This window comes from Pangasianodon hypophthalmus, chromosome 8, assembly GCF_027358585.1.
Source record: "Pangasianodon hypophthalmus isolate fPanHyp1 chromosome 8, fPanHyp1.pri, whole genome shotgun sequence".
In the NCBI taxonomy this organism is placed as follows: domain Eukaryota; kingdom Metazoa; phylum Chordata; class Actinopteri; order Siluriformes; family Pangasiidae; genus Pangasianodon; species Pangasianodon hypophthalmus.
This window is the reverse complement of record NC_069717.1, coordinates 15,455,018-15,481,976: the sequence shown is the minus strand read 5'-3', so window position 1 is coordinate 15,481,976 and position 26,959 is coordinate 15,455,018. Positions and strand designations below refer to the sequence as shown.

General features: G+C 37.9%; 1 protein-coding gene across 3 annotated transcripts in view; it reads left to right on the top strand.

The window, feature by feature from the left end:
* The window catches only part of fbxl17 (F-box and leucine-rich repeat protein 17), a 222,970-nt gene that overhangs the window by 132,174 nt on the left and 63,837 nt on the right, over positions 1 to 26,959 (top strand). The window contains exon 8 of one of the 3 annotated variants that reach the window (XM_026916783.3): positions 16,519 to 26,958. The exons of the other annotated variants lie outside the window; for them this stretch is intronic. Within the exon in view, the coding sequence (XP_026772584.1) occupies positions 16,519 to 16,546 (28 nt within the window). The 3' untranslated portion in view covers positions 16,547 to 26,958. Of the gene's footprint in view, positions 1 to 16,518; position 26,959 lie in introns of those variants that run through there. 3 annotated transcript variants of the gene reach the window in all.

Sequence of the window (26,959 nt, the reverse complement as noted above, 5' to 3'; positions counted from 1 at the left end):
ACACCTCAGTTTTTGGTCAACTCTGCCTTGCTATTTAACTCTCACACAACTCTGTGAATAGCGTTCACGTATGCGTGTAGTTACATCTGTGGTCTAAATAATGATGTGTACAATTTCTGCATTAAATCCTCACCATGCACGCTGAACTCAACTCTGAATACTATATGAATACTGAATACCCTCACCATATGTGCCTTGTCCGTTATGCTGCTTTTATTTCTGCCAATCCTGGTCATATCACATTGCCCACATCATGAGCACATACATTAATTTGCCATTTAACAAAGAAATTCATACAGGAATTGTTGTTTGTAGATTGTTAAATTGTAAATGTTCAAACTTTTATAGGCGCCTCAGTCAAACTCAAGAAAGATGGTATAAACCCTTTTAGACAAAGTAACTTATTCTGTACACAGGATTTTCTTTTCATTAGGGTAAAACCAACTGAATATTTACTCAACTGATATATTTCTGACATCTCTTTATCTTTTTGTTACTGAACTTGCATTTTCTCTTTAATCCTAAGCTTTTTGACAGCTCTGTGGTTGACTTTTTTCCACCAATTTACAGAGACTTTTAGACCTCTATTTGTGCCTCATACAGAGCGCATTTAGTAGGTGGTCCCAAGTGCAGTTTGCGTAACGAGCTACAGCCTTAGTAAATTGAACGTTAATGTCAGATGCATTGCAAGCGCATTTTGTGGCCACATCGAGTCATGTTTTTGCACTCCTCATGCATGTACATCTGGTCCTTGGTCTTGAGAATTGTGCCAAGCTGAATTTCCTATGGAGTCCTGCCTTTGCCTTGAAAACAGAGGTTTGTGGAAATCAGGCGAACATAACACATAAAGAACACACAGTAGGAGGCATATTTTTTCCTTCCATAAATCCTCTACCCCTCACCACAACAGTCACGGAATAAAACACATTTTTAGAGGGGAAAGATTTTCTAAAATATTTTGTAGGCATTTAAATTATAGATGATACAGCACCACCAAGTTTCAGCAAGTTTTTGGTGATTTTTTTCATTTATTAATTTATTTTCCCACTACTTTGTTTATATTTAGCTATAAACTTTCACATTTGCACAGCCTCTGAATTGAGCAGATTAATACAGTGAACCAGACCACTGAAATAAAAGACTTCATTGAATTATTGAATAGTGTGAACTGAACAGAGTATAACACTGTACTGGATGGTGGCTAAATGCCCCAAAATTATAGCTACAAAAATAACCCTAGAATTGAATGAGCATTTTTATGAATCAGTCTCATCCAATATTGTATGTTGTGAGCTACACAAAGCTGAAATTGATGGTGGAACTGCCATTCAGACTTTTGTATCAAAGGCCAATGCTTAAAAACACATAACCTGGTGTATGGAGCAAAAACCTCAACTCTTGAGCATTGGAAGTGAAGTAATATGATCTAATGAAAATGTCACTAGATTTCCTACATTTGAATGGATTTATGTTTGAAGGAAGTCACAGGATGCCTTCAACCCACAGTGTCTGGTGGGAAATCCATAATGGTATGGGAAGCATAGAAATCTTAAGGTCAGTGATTGCTTTGCATGGCCATATAACAGCCAACAAATATGAGTCAGTATTACAGGACCAGGTGTGCACAATGGTGCAAACACTTTTTCCTGATAATGGTTTTTCCATATTCCTGAATGATAATGCTACCATACATACTTTTAAAATTATGCACAGCACTGAAGCCAAACACCTTCAGTGGCCTCCAGATTTAAACATAATTTAACCTTTATAAGATGTTCTGGAGCACGGAGAATCGATGTCCACAGCCTTCATTTATGAAAGAACAGGAATATTTTCTTCCTTAAGAAACCATTCAAGACAGCATTCCAACAAAGATTAAAGCTATTCTGGAGGCAGAGAATGGTCCTACTTCTTATTAACTCTCTGATTTGAATGTATATTACTATGGGTTTCTGTTATTCTCTCCACCTCCTGTGTACTCATTACAATTGTTATAATAATGCCAAAGGATACATTAGTATTTACACTGGGAAAGTTACACATATTCAGAGTCGGGTTATGCAGCTGCTTAAGTCGATTCTCAAAGCGTCCCATTCAGAATATGCAAATCACCTGTGTGTAGATCATACCTCTGATGTTACTACAGTTTTCTTGAGTAGGAGCGTCCAAGACAGAGTTAATAACATCCTGAAGGAAATAGCATTCCCCCCATGCTGTCAAAGGGAATACGACCTAACATAAAAGTAAGAGAGGAAAAAACACTAATATGTTGATACATGAATGAGATGGCAAGCATTGAGATAAACATCTGCATGAATAGTCCTAGTTGTAATTATAACTGCATTAATCATTGCAAATTTGATTTAATTTAACAAAATGACTTCCATCCTCATTATTTGACAGCTTATAAAATAGCACTTGATCCCACACATCATATTATATTGCATTTACAAACAGTTAATTATTGCCACAACTTAATGAAGCTACGAGATGCTAAATCAAGGTCATGAAATTGTAATATGTGTGCTGTGTGCTATTTTATCCTGCTATGATTTGGCTATTTTGAGTTAGTGAATTCATAAAACTGTGCTCATGTTTTTGTTCATTTGATGTGCTTTTCTCTAAAGAAAATATGCAGAATATATACGAGTAATCTGACTGAGCACTTATCTGCAACACTTACAGCTTACTTTTAGTAAGTGTATTAAATCCCTGGAATTAAATCAATTTAATAAAATCATAAACATTTACTGAAATTTTTATAATAATAATAATGATAATAATAACAATTCTGTATCAAATCCTCACTATGCACACATAACTCTCTACACAACCCTGTATGTGGTTAAAAGATGCCATAAACACAAATCCTTCACACTGCTTACTTTTGCGCATATAAAATCACAGTGGCTTTGTCATTTAGCAGGTGAACAGTGCCAGCAGATTACCACTGCATTCACAGGGCAGCATGATTTTAGCTCTTTGTGTTACATTTTGCTTGCATAATTGAATCCTCAATTAAACAAACAAAATGGGAATTAGGGCTTATTTGTATGACCTGACTGGGTTTCTCTGTTCTCCTATTCTTCCTGCTCCCGCGTTTCCCTTAAATTACATCTAATATCACTGATGGAAAGACAACAGGGGGTTAGGCTTAGTACTTCAGGGCACAGAACTATGATTTGCAGATTCAGAAGGATGCATTCAGCATGCATTCACCATATTTATTTAACAGAAATGTTTTTTTTCCCTCTTTCTTTAAATTTCTTTAATCATACCCAACATGTAAACAAATACTTAATGTGTATTATCTCTACACATGTCCTTCACTCCACATTAATTGTTTGCATATTTAAATGATGTGAAACGGCAAACAAATTAATAAAGATGTGTGAAATAATGAGTTTGAATTTGAATGCACAAGCATTTCCTTATCTTTGTTGATATACTCTTGTTAAAAGTAATTCCTGCTGAGTGAAGCTCATTAATGGTTTCTCATTTATTAATGGTTTATTAATGATTAATAAAAAAAAAATCACCAGATTTATGATGAATGCAGAATGTGTTAGTCAATAAAAATTCAGAGCTACAACCAAAACAATGCAGTAATTGCAATATGAGAAGTTCAGGTGCTGTTCAGAGTATGTATTTACCTGTTTTATTACTTTAATAAGTTTGTTTATGTAAAGTTAATTTCATATATTTGTTTTAAATACGTTAAATTGCATTGTTTCATGTTCCATGTTGCAGCAGGTCCTAGGCTATTCTCTTTCATATGCGTTCTCATTAGCAGTTATGTTCTGAAAGTGCTTGAGAGAGTTACTTCACACTGGAAGAAGGGGAAAGTGCTGTATATTAGTCAGCCAGTGTGTTCTACCCTGTGGCGTTGTATTTGGGGAGTGTGAGAGAGTGGACACACTGTGTCTACTCGTTCATTGGTTGTATCTTATATCTTCCCTGAACACTGCCACTTTTTTACAAGAGGTATCTGAGATGACGGATACCGAATACAGAGCAGCTTGTTCCCTGTTTTCACTGCCTGCTGCCTTTGATGCAGAACTAACAGTACATCCTCAGTCTCCTCCTATATCCTCAGGTCATTTGGTGACTCACCCAACCCCGATCAGTGCTATTCTTCTGTGAGTACAAATACTACATACAGGAGTTTTTAATTAAAGAATTTCCATTTGTTCAGCTCACGCCTCTCAGTGTTGGTCACTCAGCTGTTTCAATTTTTTTTTTGCCAAAAGATTTGTAATAAGGCTAAGTATCCTCAGTTTTTTCACTCGTACTCTAGTGACACTGTTGATAAATGATCTTTTCTTCTATAACTCCTCAGGCTGGACCACCAGCATTAATGATGAGGAATGCATGTAAGCTTCCCAGAGCTCCTCTCACATAATTACTGGCATTAAGTAACACACCCATTGGCTTGTTTGTGATGGTGTACAGCTCTTTGAAGGCAGCTGCGATCACAAACACATGGCTGCGCTTCTCAGGTTTTCATGGGAAATCCATGCATAGCTGTGAAGAAGCATGACAAAAGGTTCAGGATTATATATACGTCGCCTGGTTCTATAGCCACCTTGTATACAAATTAAGTAATGAGTTTTCCGGTGTTATTTAAGTAGCCGTACTAAATCTGCATTAGTTGCATCCAGATGTGTAGATATGTAGATATTGCCCTTAAAACCTGTCCACATGGATGTAATTCAGTTCAGCCAATTCTACAGCATTGTATATACAGATTAAAAGGGATGTGTCCAGTGAAAGTGTTATTGCAGCTGACATTATTCACTACAACAAGCTGTCTATTTGTAGATATTACACATAACATTAGTATTTGTGCTGAATGACCCCAATATATATTATCTCCCCCATATAGAACATAATGCATATATTTTTTGCAGGTCACACAAAAGGGTCGAAACTCTGCATAGACAATAACTGATGTAAACGTGTTAAGTGATATGAAGTGCACACTGTGATATTTTCTTGTTTTGGTCACTTTTGGTTTTGCTTTTTATGTTGAATCAGATCTTCACTTGAATGTGCTACTACAAATTTCTTCATAACTGTAACAAAACTCTGTACTGCTCTTCAGAAAAAGGGTTCCACAAGGGTTCTTTGGATACCTAAAGGAAATCACTGGGACGCCTTCTATTGACAGGGTCTGTGTAGAACACTGAAGGCATTTCCCACAAAGACAAGCCAAAGAATGCTTAAAAGTTCTAGATATAGCTCTTTATTTAGTGTGGAAATAATATGGGATTGGTTTATTATTGTATTCATGTGCCCATGAGAGAGAGAGAGAGAGAGAGAGTGTGTGTGTGTGTGTGTGTATGTGTGTGTGTGTGTGTGTGTGTGTGTGTGTGTATATATAGTACTGTGCAATAGTCTTAGGCACATGCAAAGAAATGCTATAGAGTCTTCAAAAATAATGAAACTAAATTAACTTCTGCATTAAAAAAATACTATAAAGAGCAGTAAACAGTAATAAAAGAAGCAAAGTCAATATTTGGTGTGACGATCCTTTGCTTTTAAAAAAAAATAGTAGTCTCAGGTACAATTTGTGCAGTTTTATAAGGAAATGAGCTGTAAGTGTTACTGAGCATCTTGCAGAAGCAGCCACAGTTCTCCTGGAGACTTTGACTGTCACACTTGCTTCTTATTTTTGCAGCAAAACTCAGCAGCCTTAATTATGTTTTTCTGTCTGAAAAGTGTCTCTTATGTAATATGCTGCTTTCTTTACTGACATACAAACATTTTTCTGTAACATTTAATTTTGTCCTGGAAAACTAAGGTTTGGAAATCTAAAATGTTTGGAAAACTAATATTTGGCAGATAACCAAATAATGACTAAACTTTTAAGAAAAAAAACATCCCAGAAGACATTTTTGGAAAATGTTGTACACCCAGACATGTTAGTTTGAAGTTTACATCAAACATTTTAATCATTATTGTGATTTTACCTTTGCGTACAAGAAGACTATAAGTGAATTTCCCTGTTTCTAGCTTTTCCCCAAACAGCTCACTGCAGCAAAAGTGCATTTGTTTAATTCTTGCTAATTTTCTGACCTATTTATATATATATATTATATGTGTGTGTGTGTGTATATAATGAACCTGACAAAGAATTGCTGTGTTGTGACTGCGACAGGTCCCTAGATCAGGAGCAGGAGGATAACTTTGTGTTCTCATGCAGTATTACAGTACACCCCAGCACTAGATAATGGGATCCCGGAGATTATACGCGTTAATCCTCTAAGTCCTTTATGTTCAGCTGTGCCAAAGCAATGACAGCGCAAAGGACTTTGAAAGGATATGAAGGAGAAAGACAGAGACTGAAACAAAGACAAAAACAGAGAAACGGTGACAATTAGGTCTGTCCTTGATGTTGTGTATTTGTGACCTAGTTGGGTTGAATTTGTATAATTTAAGCAGCAGCTATAGTTATTAAAGACGGTTATGCGTTGGCTGGGAATGTTTGAGGATAAATACAGTTTTGGCCCACAAGCCATTCTTGTTGTTTTTCTTATTCTAGTGTGTGTGTGTGTGTGTGTGTGTGTGTGTGTGTGTGTGTGTGTATTGCAATAATGAAGTGTGACTAGATGCGAGGAGGCATGATTGAATTTTCTCTCCATAAAAAGCATTAACTTTATTCAGCACATTCTTGAGATTGTTTTGTTTGTGCTCTTGTTGAGAGAAATATTGTGAGCTGACTGCATTGGGACTTGTGTAAGTCTTGGTGTTTTATGGTAGTTTCTGAGCGTGGGAGATGATGCCGCCACATATTGACACACTTTTATTTCCTCTCCAGGCTGCACAATATCCACTACTGTTCAAAAGTCAGTTACATAAAGTCTATAGAGTGATGGTGCTTTCAAAAGTAATGAAAAGTTTCTGACCACACATTCACCAGCCGCTTTATTAGGAATCCTTGTACACCTGCACAACCATGCAATTATCTAATCAGCCATGTGGCAGCAGCACAATGCATAAAATCATGCAGATACAGATCAAGAGCTTCAGTTCATGTTCATATCAAACATCAGAATGGGGAAAAAAAAGTTGATATCACAATTTGACTGTGGCACGGGCAGAAAACAGTTTTGTTTTTAGTTTTTTCACACCATTCTGTACAAACTCTAGAGATTGTCGAGCACAAAAATTGTATTTATTTACAATGTATATAGGCCTATAATTATTTACACTGTTGTGCAGTTTTTTGAAGTAATCGGCTGGTGACTTGTTTCTGGCATCTTTGAGAACTTGCCACTGTTCTTCCACAGACTTTTCCTGTCTTGCTCAATTTTGTCTCTGTGGGTAAAATCTTAGACAGCCTCAATGATGTTGAGATCAGGGCTCTGTGGAAGCCATACCATCTGTTGAAGAACTCCATGTTCTTTTCACTATAGAGAGTTCTGTATAGTTGGAAAATGAAAATGAAAAAATGCCTTACTGACTAATGCAGAAGATATAAAGTATCTAGTACCTAAGACTTGTGCACAGTGTAGTACAAAACCTCCTGGAAATTTTTAAGTCCTGTCTTAGAGCACTTATTCTGGAAAAAAAAGGAAAGAGTGGTTAATAAGATTTTTAACACTTCTGCGTTTTATGGAGCACAGTTAAGAAAAAGTGTCCCAGTCTGTGGTCTAGACACTCGGTTTGAGTAATAATGCAGTGGCTGTTATTTAAGTCCTGACCACACAAATGGCAACAAACACAGGCTCAGACTCCTCCATTCACTCTAGTTTATTTTTCTTTTCTTTTCTTTTGCCTTATGTTTTATGCCAACTGCCAACTTTGCAATATTTTACTGTATTTCTGTTTGTTTAATTGGTGTAGAGCACTATCAGAGGTCCTTCCATGTACCATTAAATGTGTTATTTGATTAAACAAGGCAAGTGTGTATACCGGTCTCTCCAGGACTGTGTATATGGTGTGTTTGACTGGCAGGCTATTGATTCCATCTGTCTATATTCAGAAAATTCTCCTTTAGGACGTGGCCAAATACTGGCAGCAGAATTGCTAAATTGTACGGAAAAGCAGCCAAACACTTGATGTAGTGCATTTGTCTTTTACTATCGAGGTCTTTCTTGTCACCCATTACTTCCATGCATGCAAACGTCATACATCAATCATATTTTCATGAATCTTATGTCACATAATAATGGGCCCCACATCATTTTTATGCTTTAAATTGAGCTTTTGGTCTATTTTTCCCTTCAAGAAAGTGTTGTGCTACCCTGTCGATCCTGCTCTTTGACTGAGTTGAGTCGATTTTTACAGATCGATGTGCACCCTACAGCAGTAATACACTTGAGTGACTGCCGTCTACCTCCCTTTGCTCACCAGTCAATTCATATCGCTCCCTTTCACTGTCTATTGAAGAAAGCAATCCTGTCAAAGTCAATGTCACATAGTTACAAGTGCCCACTCAACTCTCTTCGCCAGAATAATAATGTCTACAGGCAAGCAACTTTTATTTATTTTTTTCTTTTCACTTTCAGTTTTAAATTGTTTACCCTGCACTGTGTTGCAGCAGTGGACATTGAAAGGTATTCACACAAAGTGTACAAGGTTTTGTTCTTTACACACTCATGACTCACAGTGTGTCATTTCTGTTGAAAAAGCAACAGATTTTAGGCCAGTAAAAGTTTGGAACGCAATCATACTTTCTTATCTGATTCGTGTGCTTGTAATTTGTAATTATAATCACTGCAACATTTGCAGTATTTAGATCAGTTAAGCTCAAGTATAAACATATACTTAACAAAATCAATGATTTTTTTTTTTCTTCCCCCAAAAAGGCTGTGTACTGCAATGACTCCTTGGTTGACAACTCAACGTTTATGTTAAGGATACCCTTAATAATAAATGCTGTCTATACAAACTTTCAAGTGAGATCATTAGTAGTTTTAATGGTTTTAGTGACTGAGCTGTAAGAGCCTATGTGGTGATAAATCAGTGTATATGGTACAGAACTACAGCACCATAGCCAAAAGCCCATGGTCTCAGCTTACACACACACACACACACACTCTCTCTCTCTGTCAGGCCAGTCAGTGGAACAGGTGCTGGCTCCCCGGCTTGAGGATGATTATCTTAACAAGCATTCTCAATTAGACACACTCTCAGCATACAGCAGCATATAGAACAGCTCGCAGGCTTTACAGGCATCTGCTGATTGAGAAAGCCCAGCCACTGCTCACAACAGCCAGACTTCTAATAGAAACCAGTTTCTCTTCCTCCCCCTCTCCCTCTTTGTCTCTCTGAGCTGTAAACTCTAATAAATAGACTAATCCAAGGGAAAGAGTTCAAACAGTGCTGTCAGTAGCAATGAGTTAAAGAAGGTTAGGTAGTATTTGGTTAAAATGGGATTAAGTATGTTAGGCAAAGCCTCTAGTTTAACACAATGATTGAGATCTTCTCTACCTATATTGCATAGTTTCCAGGCCCAGAGCAAGACAATTTTCAACACACAGCACAAGCTCAGTGGTTTCACGGTTTCATTCTGATGGTTCAAACTTATCCCTGCTTTTATTGGACGACAAAATAAAAAATTACTTTTAAATATGCACTGAATGATTACATATAGTCTGAAATAAACTGGCATGCACCACTAGCCACCTAATAATATTTGATCAGACTTACTTTACTTTTTGGTTACATTCCTGAAAGATCTGAAAAGTTCACTGGACACGCTATCAGAATTTACTATGAAGCAAGGACACATTGCTCCTGCAATTTTTTCAGGATGATTTTCTTTTAATAATGATGGAGAGTGTTTTTTTAAAAACAACAAAAAAACACATGCAGTGAAGGTACAAGTTAATATTTTAAAAAACTTTAATTATTATTTTTTGCAGACCCATCATATTTGTATTTGGTTATAATACTTAATAATATATTAAGTATATAATATATAATATTATATATTCCTACATCACATGCACACATTATTTTAGCAACCTTTTAACAAGGCCATACTCCTCATGATACTGTACATGGTAAACATTAGAGCAAGTGTAAGTGGATTAAAGAGCTCTAGGAGACTAAGCCATTAGGAAATTTTTATACTCGTGTTCTTTTGGCTGTTTATTAGTATTTGTTCATTGCAGCTGTGTGTTCTTTGGCTGTTCTTTAGACTTCTAGCTTCTAGGTTTATCAGTTTTGATAACTTCAGTAGGTTGAGGTAAATATAATGAGGGTTCTCCAAGGTCAACCTGTACTCTATGTAGAAGTTGTAATGCAAATATAATGGGTGATAGAGGTGATATTTATAATTACATGGCTCTGGAGCTGATTGTTGCTCAGCAGAACATGGCCAGTGTGTGACTGAGATGAATGTGAATGTGTAGGTGGTAGAAGGCGTGGGTCAGGTCAAGTCAAGTAAAATTGTCTTAATCCTTCCATGTACACGAATGCGGTGGGAAAGCATTGCAGCATGTCACTGGGGTTTCATGAAGAATGGAGCCATTCTGCTAGTTACACAGCTATTCTGGCAAACTGCTTTATCCCATGCTATTTTAGCTGGAGCTCACAGACTTGCTTTCTCTTTATGGTTTTGTGCTTTCCCTTTCAAATAAGAGGCTTTATTTAACTCAAAGCTGTGACCAACTGAAAATATATTTGCTGTACTTGACTTGCCAGTTGCAACATTTGATCTGCTGCAAGAATCACCAAATGATGCAAGTTTTCATCTTCGGTATGTCGATGCTGCTGCAAACAGATGGGAAGGTTTTAAAATGGAACAGCATTATTGTATTTTATTATGTATTATTGTTATAATGCAAGAAATTTAAGGTGGAATTTTGTCACAGAACAGAAGTCTAGAGGTGCCAAGTTTCAGCCTCAGATGCTCTGCCCACAGCCTATGTGGCATATGATATTGTTTGTACACTTAGCTGGCCTTGAGCTTCAGGATCCAGGTTACAGTTTGATCCCTACTTCTGTGTGTATGCACTGCCAGACACCGATTTTAATTTCGATTAAAAAAAAAAAAAACACAGTGACAATTAGCTTTTTGGGCAGGATACTCACTAGATTGGAAGAAGTTTACAACATCCCATCTTCAAAAGAGTTTTATTTGAAACATTTAGTGGTGAGTAAATGCAGATGGCTGTTTGCAGTGTCAGTCAAATGGCCTGTGAAAATAGGCTTTAAAATAAAGTACCAGTGTATTCAGTGAAAGCTAGATGTATCTCTTGTGAAACTAAGAGGTGCTGTAGCTTGAAAACCTGATCCAGTGTGTTGCTTTTTTATTTTCTTCCTTAGAATTTCTCTTTGGTAACAGTGGAGTTATTTGTCTCTCTCTTCTCCCCACATCTACAGACAGGTGACAGATCTTAAAGGAAAAAAACAACATAATTAGTGTCTAGCTTTTGGGCCATCATGAGCCACCAGAACAGCTTCAGTGTGCCTTGGCATTGATTCTGCAAGTCCCTGGAACTGTACTGGAGGAATAAACACTATTTTTCCAAAAGATATTCAGTTGGTGTTTTGATGATGGTGATGGAGAGTGTTGTCTAACACATCAGCTGTTCAGTTGGGTTTAGTCTGGGGTTGCATTACATCCTGACTATAAGATCCTATCATATTTGTTTAGTAACTGTGGCAACTATGGTTAGAAACTAATTTAGGACAATAGCTGTTAGATTTTTCCTACTTATCGTAAGAGGATTATGGAAGCATCATAACGTGCCTTTGTAATGAGTGGTTTATGCACTGCATCTCTTCTGTAATATCCTTCTCTGTGTAGCTGTCTATGCACTGTTCTCGCCGACAGTCTGATCACATCCTGCATTGACTTTTTTTCCCCTTGTATCTCACACTAATGCACCAGCATCATTGTCACTGATTGTGTGCTTTTGACCACAAAATTCCAACCTATTTACTATCTTTCCCATAGACTTTAATGCAGATGTCCCTTTAGTCATTGAAGCACTAGCCAGTTTAACGGTCTTTGTGACTAAACCTCCTGCAATCTGTGCCCCCTGTCTGGAACATGTTATGTTTTTTCACCCATTTATTCTGAGACTTTCTTTAATTTGTCATCTGTTTATCTTACAGTTGTTTCTGGTCAATTGATATATGCACAGTATACATGGCATTGTGTTTTGGGTTGTCTGTGTGTCCATCGGTTTGTCTGTCTAAGATTCTCGTTAACACGGTATCCGTATCTTTCTTCCTGTTTGAAGTATATTTTAAGGGTATTTCATTCTTACAAATTAGTAACAAGAAAGGCTAGACTTGTTGGCAGCAGAGGCATCCCCATCACTGCCCTTGGCTTCGGGTTCTTCTTGTATCTTAATGAAAGTTCTTCAAATGGGCAAAGAAGTCTCAGTATAGGTATTTCTTTCTCAGAATACAGAGCACTGACTTTGGTACTGTTTTCTGAATGCAACGTAGAGCCATCCCTTGTTCACTGACTGCCTCTCAACACATCCAAAGCGATTCTGTAACAAACGGAGGTGATTTGCACATCATCTGGTAAATCACTCCATATCTACTAAGCATGGAAGTGGAGCTGATGGAAAACTGCTTTCCTGCCAAGTGTCAATATATGATCTGTGACATTTGGTGGTTGATAAGTTGCTGAGCAGACCTCTTCTTCAGGGAGAGAAGGCGTTCTTTTCTCAGGGCTCTGAGGAACTGCATGGATAATGTTTTCTTTTCAGAGTAAGATCTGTCTCTGAACACTGTCACTGCCAGAACTCACCTGTTTCCGGCTGTGGAGTTCTCTCTGACCCTGAACCACATTCCTGGGAGTAGACCCTGTCTTATGGGAAGTGAATAACTAATTAAGGGTATAGATACAATTTGCCTGTTTGTCCCATGTGTTCTTCTAGAAAGCTTTAATTTGTGCACTGACACATCTCAAAATCAGATGCATTGTCATTTGTATGAGATAAATGCACCTATAGGGAATGCAGGGTTGATGTCATACTGCCTTTCAGACAGCTGATGGTTGCACTTAATGCTTACAAAACCTTAAATAAATTGAGAAAGAACAAAGGAACAGAAAAGATATTATACCAGGCCAAACTGAACTGAAATTAACTTAAGGAATTTGGAAGTTATCAGCGCAAGTGTTATTCATTAAACAGATAACAAATGTTGTATGCATCAGATGTCCATGTCACCCCAAAATTCAATGCAGAATTAGGTAATTTCTTACTGCAGGGCCTACTGTAGCACTCAGCTGTATTATTATTCTTTCCTTATCTAACTGGCAAATTTCTCAGCTCATGTTTTTACACAACTCTTTATCAAAAAGAAACCCAGAATTTTTCCTTTTTGTTTAATTTTACAAATGCACATTATGTGTGGGATTGGCATAAGACTACTTGCATGGTTTTGTTTTCAGCTTGACCTGCATTGCACTGCCTTTTAATTACCCCTGAGTATAGAGAGGCAGAGCCAATATACTGGCACTTGTAGGGCTGTAGTTGGTGGATCATCAGTATTCATGTGTAGCGATGGAGTGAGAAGTTTCTTGTCTGTGACTTTTTCTGTAGTTTAAATCCATTGTTTCAGTAGTAAATCAGCAGTTTGAGCTTTAACTCAAATAACCATGCTTTACACCTGTAATGAGCAGAAAAGGATCTCAGAACACACAACATGTCAAACCTTATGCTAGATGCGCTACAACAGGACCTCACTGGGTTCCAGGAGGCTACAGTGGGCAGTGGGAAGATTACAAAAACATCACCTGACATTTTTCCAATCTTCAGATGTACAGTGTAGCTTCAAATTCCTTTTCTTGAGTAGGGTCTCCCTTTGCCCCGAGTAGGGTTTCCAGCCTAGGGTTTCCATTTCTTCTTGGCATGTACTCCACAAGGTTTTGGAAACATTCCTTTGTGATTATGGTTCATTTTGACAAGATTTCATCACATAATTGCTGCAGATTTGTCTCTTTCATTTTGCTACATGCCAGAGGTGCTCTGTGGGTGTCAGACTGGGAAGGGCACTGAAGGTTTGGGCACCTTAGAAGGATGCCCCAAGGTCAGCTCTCTCTAGAACTATATCAGGCACGTCGCACTGGACGGAGACCTTGGGCCCCACTGGAGAGATTATATCTCGCAGTTGGCTCGGAAATGCCTGGGTATCTCCCAGGAGGAGCCGGGATCTGTGGCTGGGGATAGAGGAGTCTAGACTGACCTTCTCGGGAGAATTAATAAATATAGGAATGAACATTATAGTTAACAAATGCAGATGGATTCTCTCATTAACTTGTATGCTAAAGAAGTAGATTAATAAGAGATGAGATGACCGCAACACTCTCTCCTGCTCAAATAAACATATTAATGCACAGCCACTTGTAGTGGAAATCATCTGTACACCAGAGACATGGCAGAAATTCTGATTCTCTGGTTATGGACATGATAGTCCACTTTGGCAAGGGGAGGCAGGTATTAGAATTAAAGTACAGACATCAAAACCAAGCAGGCAAACCTTATCCTTCCTGTTCTAAAGAAAAAAAAACTGCTGGATTAACTGGAATGTGCTTCCATTAGTATGAGGTGAATGGCAAAAGGCCTAAAAAGATTGTGATATGGATGATGGTTTTACAAGCACATTTAAATGTCAGGCTTGGATATGATGGTGGCATTTGCTGAGAGTAAGATCTTTTAACTGTGAATCAAAGTTTGCTATGAGCCAATCCAATAATCCTATTTAAAGCCTTTAATAAGGATAATTAGCCATGCTGATGCCTGTAGCGTCGTAATTGGGATAAGTCTAAATGACAGGCTATGCAGCTTGCGAGCGTGCTGTGTCAAACTGCTTTTTATCTCACAGCCTCGTAAGAGAAATGAAATAAATCAAGACGGATAACGGTGAGGAACATCTTATGGGTGCCCCCTTCTAGTAAAAGCTTTTATGTGGCAGTGCTCTAGCAGTGTGAATGTTGCATGCCTGAGGCCTTTGATGTCTACCATTTTCACTTGTCATTTATCATTGCATTTTACCGTTTCATCGTTAACACTGAGCTTGGCTGTTATTTAGTGTGTGGGAATGCATTCCTTTCTGGGAAGGAAGATAGTCAGACTCATAAATATGGAGTGCTTCACTGATTTATGCAAAAACATATGGTGAGAGGGAAAGACAGAGCGATATAATAAAAGGAAATATGTGTACTGGGCTGTGGTTTGGTGTAAACTTGGCGTGAAACTGTTACAGCTGAGAGGCAGGGCAAGAGAGAAAGAGAGGACTGAGGGGGAGATGGGATCATCTGGACTCTATGAACTATGGCTTATTAAAGGCTGTGACCATCCAATCCAGTTTATGAAGTAAAAGTTGCTCACAAATCTATCCTCATATTGCCAACATTGCATATTTTAGTGTTAGTGAGTTGTTCTTGGTAGCATTTTGAATTTCAATATGCACATAATAACCATGAAAATCAGACATTATGATTGTAGGGAAAGCCAGAGTACTAAACCTGATAACATCTAAGTTTCTCACATTAGTTTCTCTTGCATTTGTTTATGTATGAAATCCATGGATCCATGGATTTTAAAATTAAGCCCCATGTATATAAGGTAAGCTAAGTTTTACAGGCACCATCGAATGATGGACAAATTGCTTGATCTTAATGTAACAGCAGTTGGACTCTTCGTTCATTAACTTAATAAAAGCAGCTGTACACAAGATAAGTTGTGTAAGATGAAACTGGGAACACTTAATATAATTCTTTCTGAAGGTTTTCTCTTGTGGAAGAGGTTAAATGACCCTTCACTTGTTATAATCTTGATGATGTTTTACCACCCAACTGGGGAGCTTCCGATTTGATTTGAATTGGTTTGATCGTTCCATGACCAAAATTAAAACATTTTTGTCTAGCTCTGTCAAAACTTTGTGGAAAAATTACAAGGACAGTACCTGTAAACCACACATAGCATTTTCATTACATATAAGACCAGTAGTGAATTTCTGTAAAATAACCTTTTAAATAACTTAATAAGCCATTGGAACTTTGGAATACAAATTACTTTGCTGAATAAAGGCCATATTATATGTGAAGAACCTTAAATGTTTATTATACAGTATATAGTTTCTAACACATTCATATGCAATATTGTAACTGTATATGATCTCTATCTAACTGAAGAGCTGTACAAAGCCATGGATGAAAAAGATTATTTGTGAGCTTCAATTTCTAATGTTATTCCTCTGTGGGATATTGCAGCTGAATCATTAGTGTTATGACTTGTAACCTAAAGCACTCTCACAGCCCACACTTATCATTAAATTTGTTGACCAGTCACGGTGAGAGAAACACCACCATTTTAGCATCGCTCTTTTGAAGTGTTTGCAGCCTGGCTGGTCAATGATAAGCCTTAGGATGAAGCTGATTTGGGACCTACTTAATCTGTTCACTTTGCTGTCTAGATAATAGGATTTTTCTTTTTAATTTCAATAAGAGATGGCATCTCTGTAAGAGGGAAGAGAGTAATCTGTACCTTGAAGTGGGATAAAGCATTTATATATTTATTTTCTTTTCCTTTTTAGCCCTTTTCCCTCGTTTGGAAGTGGATAAAATCTCATTGCTCTTTCTTGGCACTGGATCAAGCAATGTTTCTGTTCCGAAATTCATTTGGGATTCCGGCTATTGGCTTTTGCAAACCACTCAGGCCAGGAGACATCTGTTTTACTGAATTCCTAATGTCTCTGTGTCACCAGTGTCAGAGGAGCTGCTGGGAAACTCGTCTTGTGGTGTAACTTTTTCCTACAAGATGCCTGTTTTTAGTGGGGTGCTCCAAAAAATGGATTAAACTCAAGTTTGTGCCAGTGCTCTCTCAAGTTCCTGCAGACTGGAGCAGGTTTTCTTCTAGGATTGCTCTGTATTTGTACATTCCTCAGCTCTGAACAGTTTCCCAGTCCCTGCTGATGAAATGCATCCCTGCAATATGATGCTACCACCATCATGCTTCACTGTGGAGATGCTGTTCTCACAGTGATGATCAGTCTTGGATTTTGGCCAAACATAGCACTTTGTGGCAAGGTCAAAAAGTTTTGGTCTCATCAGATCAGAGAACCTTTTTCAAGTTTGTGGAATTTGGGATTTCATTTTTTTTTTCTGAATAATTGCTTTCTAAAATCCAGCTTTGTGGCATTTCCAGGCTATATGTCCTGTGAACATTATAAAAAAAAATGGAAATAATATGGCATAACTGTGACTCTGCCTAGCAAAGGCCTCTTGGTTGCTTCTCTGACTAATGCCCTAATATGTCACTGACTCTTGGTGGATGGACTCATCAAGGTAGAGTCGCTGTTGTGCTATATTCTTTCCATTGTTTAATAATGTATTTAATGGTGCTTCATGAGATGTTCAAATGTTGGGATATTTTACAAACAAACCCTGACTGATACTTTTCCATTCAGCTAGTTATGTCAATTATGATGGCAACTGTTTGCACCAGATCTATTTTAGGTGTTTCATGTTTTACTTATAAATAATTTTCAAATTTTCTTTCACATCAATATTATGGACTTTAAAAATGTTTTTGTTTTTATTTTATTTTATTTTATTTTATTTTTTTGTGAATTCAAGTCATATAATCCCAATTCAATCCAACACCACAAAATGTGGACTGTATCTGTCGTAATTTATGGAAATTATATTACACAGTGCAAAGAGTTGCATTTTTGTGCAAAGAGTAGTATTTTTTCTATTTAACATACAAAACCTATGTTAGTAGGTTTGTAAATTACACAAATAGTGGAAATGCATTTGATCTGATATATAAACCTTTAGTGAATCCTTTGTCTATAAAACTGCATGTGAGGAGCAGCTCTATTGAGTCAAATATTCCTCATGTTTGCCGATTACTTGCTTCCATTAAAAAAAGACCCTTAGCCTTTTAGTGCTGAAGTGCAACTCTGACATGTTTTTCTCCCTCATGTAATCAGAAATCCTACAAAAAAAAATTGAATTACCCTTCTTACACAATAGTTCACTCATATTGTGTACTGATTTGTTGCCACTGCCAAAAATGAGCCTGTCACGTTTTGTGCCAGTTTATCAGCTACAGCAGCTTTTCCTCACTGTTGAAACAGCAAAGGTAATGAATGCTAATCTGACTTTCTGAGCTAGTAGTGAGGAAGAAAAATTATATTAATTTGTATTGTGAGAGACATCTGAGGCATATTTTCTGTAATTAAAGCTGGGTTGCATAATTGAAATACCTGCAATTTGTCATGGTATCGGGAAATTACATGCCATGATGTGAGCCATTTCTTCATTCGGCAGAATTTGTTGTTATAGACTTTTCCTCCCTTCTGCCACCTCTTCATATCCATTAGTTTAATGAATGCTATCCAATTTAGTCTCTGCCATGAACATGGCAGTAATGTTGTTCTTTGCACTCTGCAGAACATGCTGCGCTCTCATTAAAATAAATGGTGGTAATCAAAGTGTGTGACAATTAACGGATCACGTGAGTTTCTTCTCCGGTCATCTTGCATTTGGCTGGTGATATGTTCTCCAGGGGTGCCATAATGGTCTCCAAACTCCAGGCATGATAGACCCTGGGGGATACACTCCTAAAACATTAAACCGTAAACAATGCCAAGGCCATCTCGCATGAGCTGCTGGGGTTGCGAGTTTACGCCTTACATAAATACTGGTGAAGTCAATCAAGTGTGTGTTTGGATCCTAATTGAATTAGAGAGACAAGATGCTTGCCTGATGGCTAATTTAGGAAGCTTTAGACCTGGTTAGGAACCTAAGTTGCTCACAGAATCACTCCAGCAGGAAAACTTTGTCTCAAGTAGGCTGTGATATTATACCATTTTAAGGAATTAGTACAGTTCCATTACCGTTATGCTATCCAAGGAATAAAACACAACAAGGTATGCTGATACAGGAACGCGAACAACGACACGACAGGGTGATGCAATACCATTACCAACCCAAAGTTGATTATTTTCCTATCATAGCATGTTTTATTCCTCTTGAACCATAGCAATTTGCCAATGCTAACTTCTCTATGTCAGAAAACGTCATGTTACAGCTTTACATTGGACTGTTAAAAAGCAGAGACTCCTTCCATGAATGTTAAATAAGTGTGTCCTCACAGAAAACTTCACCATATCAAGTTACACTTTTTTTTTTTTTTTTGTGGCGCGTCCAACATGCAAGCCCATTTATATATTGTTACTATAGAAACCATTACATATTAAGAATGTATTAATATAAACTTGCGATTTTGTCCAGAGATCACAAGTTCAAGTCCTGACGATGCCACAGATGCCACGGGAGGCCAGGAGAACTAAATCCATGCTTCCTGAGTGGGAGGGGTGACATTATTCTCTCTCCCTGTCAGTCGCAGCAACACTAGCCAATCGTGAGCGTCTGTGAGCTCATGCACGCAGAAGGGGGCGGATAATGCTTCGTGACGCAGCATGATAAGCAGTTCAAAAAGATGAGGTTGGCTGGCTTCACCCGTTTCACCTGAGGAAGCCTTCACTCTTCCTGATTGCTGGCTGTTGTTACCAGATTTTAAAACATGAAAAAATTGCTAAACTAATTTTAGATTATGTATTTATATATAAAATATATTATTTTATAGCTTGGTTTAAAAACATACTAGCAGTATGACTAACAGCTGCATTTATTGGCAGTAGCTCCTGGGTGTCTTTCCTGCCTGCTTATTTTCCCTCCCTTTCCGTCTGTTGTCTCCGGGCTGTATGTCTTATCACTGTCGGCCACGGGGCACAGCCAGCTCTCCTGAGTTATGTTGGACTGTGGCTCGGTAGATTGGGACAAGAACCAGCTCCACTCCACAGAAAAGCAATTTACAGCTGTAGATTTCACTTTTTCTGCCATGAGAATTTATTTAAACCACAAATCTGAGCAAACTTTCCAAACCAACAAAGTAAATTAAGTAAATCAGCCTTTAACAAATCTCGTAAAGCAGTTTTTGTACAGTGAAAGCATATATTCTCTGGTGGCTTTTATATAGCATATTGCTGATTATTAAGATTATTGAATTATATTAAGTATAGCGATAAGACATTACAAATACATCTTTCCATTTTGCTCGCATTGTAGTGCCAGAAAAGTACTTATAGAAGTTTTTAAATGTTTCCAGAGTTCCAAAGTATTAAACTTGATCACTATTTTCAGAAAAGCTAAACTTTAAAGAATTTATCACACTGAGCAAACCTTTTGAAAATAATGCCCTCTATGAAGTCAAAATTTGTGTCAGTAACTAATTCTTTGTATACATTATTCTATAGGATGATATAAAACACATTTACTACAAAAATAATTTTCAGAAGTGCTGTGTGTACTCCTTGCGATGAGAAGCTCCTGCCTTCCATTTTATTAAGACTGCAGACCAAAGTTTGCAAGATACATTTGTATTCTTTCTATTATGCTTTTGAACCTTTGCAATCTTAAAGTGTTCTTCTGATGGAAATACATAATATTTTTAGTCATATTTTAATCATATTTTTAGTTATTGGTAGCTATAGCCTAGACTTACACACACCGGCCACTTTATTAGGAATGCCCGTACACCTGCACATTCGTGCAGTTATCCAATCAGCCAATCATGTGGCAGCAGCACAATGCATAAAATCATGCAGATACAGGTCAAGAGCTTCAGTTAATGTTCACATCAAACATCGGAATGAGGAGAAAATGGCATCTCAGTGACTTTAACCATGGTAGTTTGTACCAGATGGGCTGGTGTGAGTATTTTAGAAACTGCAGATCTCCTGGGAATTTCACATGCAACTGTCTCTAGAGTTTACATAGAATGGTGCGAAAAACAAAAAATATCCAGTGGGTGGAAACGCCTTGTTAATGAGAGAGGTCAGAGAAAAATGGCCAGACAGGATCGAGTTGGCAGGAAGGCTATGGTAACTCAACCACTTTTTACAACTGTGGTGAGCAGAAAAGCATCTCAGAATGAACCACACATCAAACCTTGAGGCAGATGAGTTACAACAGCAGTAGGATCCACTCTTATCGACCAAGAACAGGAATCTGAGACTAGAGTGGGCGCATTCACACCGAAACTGTACAGCTGAAGACTGGCTAATTGCTAATGATGACTGAATAACTGCACGAGTGAGCAGGTGTTCCTAATAAAGTGGTCATTTGCCAACGAAGGATTTCTTTACAAATGCTCCTTAACATTATGGGCTTCTTCTTTGAAGTGCACTGGAGAAAAGGAAAATTCTGTAGTGCCTGACACTTTTAAATGGCTGAGAAATGCTGCAGCTCCATCATGAAGAAATGGGCCCTTTTAATAACATTACTCTATTGAGCACAACACAAGGTTGCTAGGTATGCTAGTTTTAGCTAGCTAGTATTATATTAGCTTAACAAGACATGCGGTATAAGACATAGTTTTTCCTAGAAGATAAAACGTATCAGAGTAGTCTGGAGTCTAGCTAGCTGAGCATGTGACCAGAGTGGCACATGCAGCCAGCACATAGCGAACAACCTTCATAATTATTTTATATTATCCATATTTTCAAAGTGAGTGTGCAAAAATCAGTGGAAAAACATTTTACCTTTTGACTGATTCTGACATTTTTGTCTCATTTTTACTGTTGAGGAAAATGTCATAGCATTTCATGATATATTTTTAGTGGAATGGTGAATTATTACTTGGTTATAGTTTAGTTTTTGTCATGGGGAAAAAGGTCATTGTTGAATATTTTTCATCAACAGAATAAACCCTTGTAAATTGTATTTCGTTTTTCCTTTTTTTCAGTCAAATCCAGCATTTCCTAATATTCCTTTCTTTCTTTCTATATATAATTGATGTTAATTGAGGGTGACTGAATGGAGGGCGCATGGCCTTGAGGTTTTGTATGCACCTTCAAGGCTGTGAAGGTTAGAGGACTGGCGATTGAATGGTTTTATTCTTTGTGATAAATACAGCCTTTTGTGTTCAGTGCTTGCAGTAGTTAGTCTAGTCATTCATTTTTTTTTAGCATGTTGTCTGGAATTCGAGATAATTTGGGATAATTTGTAGGTTGTACTGAACACTGATTGAACTCAGTGTTTTGTTTTGTTTCATTTATTTGGGTTCCCTGATGTTTGTGTAGCGAGTGTCTTTACCATACAAGTACTTTGCTCTGCAACTACAGGCTTCTGTTGTACGTTATAATTTTAAATGTGTGACTTGGATTTCTATAGACTCATGCTTTACTTACACACATCTCACACATGTCTCGCTGGTGTGGGTTTAAATGCTGATTACAGTGGAAGCATATCTGCTCTGTGTGAATAAAAAGACCCCATATTAGCTTTCAGTGTGAAACGGCTTTTAGTAGTCATAACTGAGATAAAATCATGAAGCCTGTTTTATTTAGTTAGTAGTTGGTGGAAGATGTAGGACATACATAGTGTACACTCACAATTCTTTGTTTGATCCCTGCATTTTTATCAGGATGGGACAGATTACTAGAGAGCTTTTCTTTCAGTACATTGTCTTCCTGTCAAAGACGTATGAAAGTGTACTGGGTTATACAGGTACACCACACTTAGCATGTTTTTTTTTCCAAGCTGGAACATCAGCAATCACTGACGTCTCCTGAGAAAGCCCTCCACCAGAACCTGAAGCTTAAATCATGCTAAAGTCACCATTCATGTCCTGTTCGGGGTGGTGAGGCCTTCCACACGCATATCCTTTACCTTTATTGCCTGACAGCTGATGACTTTATTTTTGTTTTTCTTCTCTCCGGTGTGACAGCACACTGACACACACACACAGGCACACAGTGACCCTGTAGAGATACACACATACACCATCACCGTCTTGTTTATTGCTTGTGCCTCCCCTCTTCTTTTTCGAGCACCTGTCTCTTTTAATAAGGACTTGTAAACAAGGACAGAATCACTCTGCCATTGTGAACACACTTTACACTTGGAAGTATATTGTTTCAACAGTCTTTAGCTGAGACTGAAGTCAAGTGTTATTTAAAATAAAAAGGATTAGTTAATGGATCTTAATGAATTAATGCTCTTTGACAAATGCACGCTTGCGGCCTTGTTTTGCATAAGTGTTGCTAATTATGCACAAATGCCACTTTATTTATTAAGAATTGTATGTTTAAGGTCATCAGTTAAATGTGACCTATGACCAAATTCTCAGAGAGCAAATACTGTTTGTATCTAGGGATGTGGTAGCTCAGTGGTTAAGATGTTGGACTTCTGATCAGAAGGTTGTGAGTTCAAATCCCCGCACCGCCAGGCTGCTACTGCTGGGCCCTTGAGCAAGGCCCTTAACCCTCAACTGCGCAGTTGTATAAATGAGATAATTGTAAGTCGCTCTGGATAAGGGCGTCTGCCAAATGCCATAAATGTATTGTTACAGAAGTACATATCTGTCTTTACATATTTACTCACGAAACATTTAAAAAGTAATACATTAAACCTATTCTAGCAATTACTATATATTAAAAGGCCAGTGTTTCTCACACAAAACTGATGAGACTAAATGTAGTATTGTTTAAACTGAGATGTGTCTCTGAGTTTCAGGACCTAGTCCTTCTCATTTATATTCCACACATTGGCCTAACTGAACACTTTTTGACTGTTTTCATGTGTACTCTAATGATGTTACCTACTCAGATCGGGGATTCTGCCATAGAGTTTGTTGGATTTTTAGTTGTCACTGTTGTCTGCTATTAATACAGTCCAACATTCATTCCTTAAAAAAAAACAAAAAAAAAAAACATTGCTGGCAGATATTATAAAATTTTCTATAAAATATTATCTATGTTAGCTATTATTAACAGATATGACAATCAATGCCTATGTTCTTACTAATTAAAGTAGATAGCATCTCTCGGCTGCACCTTGCCATGAGTTTTGCTTTATCACTCCAGTTAAATTAATTTGGTTATATGTGGTGTGGGTGTGACAGGTTTTTATCACATCACCATGTGTTAAGTTCATCTGTCAGCGTGACTGGTATGTTCAATGTGTCTGTGTGTTTTTCTCTGGATTATTGTCACTATAGTTAAAAGCGATGAGCTCTCCCTTTCCTTCTCTGTCCACTTGTTCTGCTTTCTCTGCTCTTTTTTGACATGCAGCCTAATTGCTTGATGTTGGGGGTGTCTTTGTTGTCATGGAGACTATAACATTCCTTTATTAGACATCAAGGCCTCAGGTTATGACTGGCCAATGCCATTACCACAAAGTGCTTTTCTAAAATGGCCCATAATATTTTGCTAATAAGACACAAATTTCATCATTATACTTGTATATAATCATCATCATCATTATCGGCATTAATAAATCCATAGTATTCCACAAATAGATGATGTGTGTGTCCAGAGCTCATTTCATTCACACAGTTTCCATTAGTACAGCTTGGCCTTGAAGATCTATTTCTCATACCCTCTAAATCAGATCCAGGTTGTCTATAAAATCGCCAGTGTTCCTTATTGATGTCAATCCTAATTAGCATTACCATAACCCCTGAGTGCAGGCCACTCCGTAACAAGCTCTCTGAGGAGAAAAAGGACTGCTTGTCCTCCTCTCTTCTTTCCGCTGTGGATAGATGTGCTCATATGGAAGCCACTGATTGTCGCTAACGTCAGAACCCCGATACCACAATGGAACATTATGATGCCGGATCATTAGCAAGATCATGCTAGAAGGTTGCTGTCAGATCGGTTTGCTTGGGCAGAATGACCTCCCTGGCGCCAGTGGTCCTGCGCTTTCGCTGAGGTAAAGTGCCTCTTCAAAGCTGAGAAAAGTGAATTAGTCTCCCAAAATGGCATCTATACATTAGATAGAAAACTTCAAAAGAGCTGTGTTTCTTGACTTAATGGAGAAACAATGGCTTTTCACTGGACTTTTACCACAGTTATAAAAGAGGATCAACTGTGAGTTACTTTGTAGATTTTTTTTTTGTTTCCCAGTTCAGCACATTTAAAATATCATTTGAGACAGAAATGGAAAATGATGAGCAGTGTGGCTGAAGGTTGGAGCGCCGAGTGGTCTGCCTTTTTCGAAAAGCATGAGCCCCAAATTCAATTGTCCTCCTTGAAATGGGACTATCCAGATCAGTGAACTGAAGCTTATAACATGAGGTTTACTTTAAGGGAAGCAGATCATGCTCCTTCTAATTCTTGTAATGTGCAATTTACTGCCGTTGCAACATTTTAAAATATAACTCATACAGAGCCAAGCAGGTTTTCAGACATACAGTCCCCTCCAAAAGTATTGGAACGACAAGGCCAATTCTTTGCTTTTTGCTATGCACTGAAGGTTCGAGATCAAAAGATGAATATGAGACGATAGATCAGAATTTCAGCTTTCATTTTCCGATATTTACATCTGGATCTGTTAAACAACTTAGAACATGGCACCTTTTGTTTGAACCCACCCAAATGATCAAAAATATTCAAGTGATCAATATATAAGAACATGTAACTGGCAGGCGTTTCTTGTTGCCCAGGTGTGCTCTGTTTGATTGTTTAAACAATTACTAGTTCTGAATGTCTACTCTTGGTGTGAGCCCTGGGTTTCACCTGTGAAGACCTCATTTGTTGTTAAAAACAATAAACCAACATGAAGACCAGAGAGCTGTCTGTGGGAGAAATGCAAGGCATTTTGAATCTGAGAAAAGAGGGGAAAAATCAATCAGAGCCTTTGCACAAGCATTGGGAATAGCCAGTACAACAATGTGGAATGGACTGAAAAAGAAAGAAACCACAGGTGTACTAACAAGCAGGCATCAAACAGATTGGCCAAGGAAAACAACAGCAGTTTCTTCTTTCTGTGAAGAAAAACCCCAAAACAACAAGCAGTGACATTACCAACAACCTCCACAGAGCAGGGGTGAAGGAACCATAGTAGTGTTATGGCTTGGGTGGCTGCTTCTGGAACAGGCTCACTAATCTTTATTGATGATGTAACTCATGATGGTAGCAGCAGAATGAATTCGGAAATCTACAGAAACATTCTGTCTGCCAAGTTACAGAGAAATGCATCCAATCTAATTGGGAAGAACCTCATCATGCAGCAAAACAGTGACCCAAAACACACTGCCAACTGCCAAGTCAGTCACCAGACCTTAACCCAATTGAGCATGCATTTCACCTCCTGAAAAGGAGACTGAAAAAAAGATATTCATTGCTTGATCTCAAACCCAAATGTCTTCAGTGTCAAAGCAGAGACAAAAGAATTGGCCTTGCCATTCGAATACTTTCAGAGGGGACTGTATTTGTTCAACATAATTCACATTTATGTCAAAAGAATGTCTTGGTTTAAACCAGGACGAAAAAGACCTGGCCTGCTTCAACTGGTTTGATCCACACCAGGTTTGAGTATAGACTTTGAACATGGACTTGCTTCCTTTGCAAACTGGGATTATGAATTTTGATAAATACAAGGCTTACATGAGCGAGTGCTACACTTAATACAGAGGTTAATGGAGTCAAACAGATGGATTAGAATTTGTATTTGCTAACACAACTCATCAGAAGTGTATAAAGGGAATTGTTTTGCAGCTTTGCTGTGATCTCTGCTGCTTTTTTCCAGTGTGCTTCTGCTCTACCCTGGACCTGAGAGAGACTGGTGAACATATGAGCGAGATGAACATGGGCACAGCTGACTTTCTTCATTTGAAGTCTCTGCATTCCTCATCTCAGATGCTTTTCTCCATGTTAAAGCTTTTCTAGCTTTTTATCAGATCGGATTCAGTTACAGTTTTAATTTTCTACTGAAGCATTTTTGACAAATGTCTATTAAATCGGTGAAGAAAAGCCTGCCCAGAGGTTACTTTTAATCAACAGGGTGTTCGTTGGTTACAGTTACTTACTTTGGTGGTGTGAGACTTTAACCTACTGTTGCTGTTTTGTGTGCAGCTGAAATAAAGCTTGACTTCTCACTGTTGTGACCTTTATAAACATTGTGAGCCTTTTAAGACCTGCACTCTTATTTGACCCTATTCTTTCTCGTATGCTTTCTTGC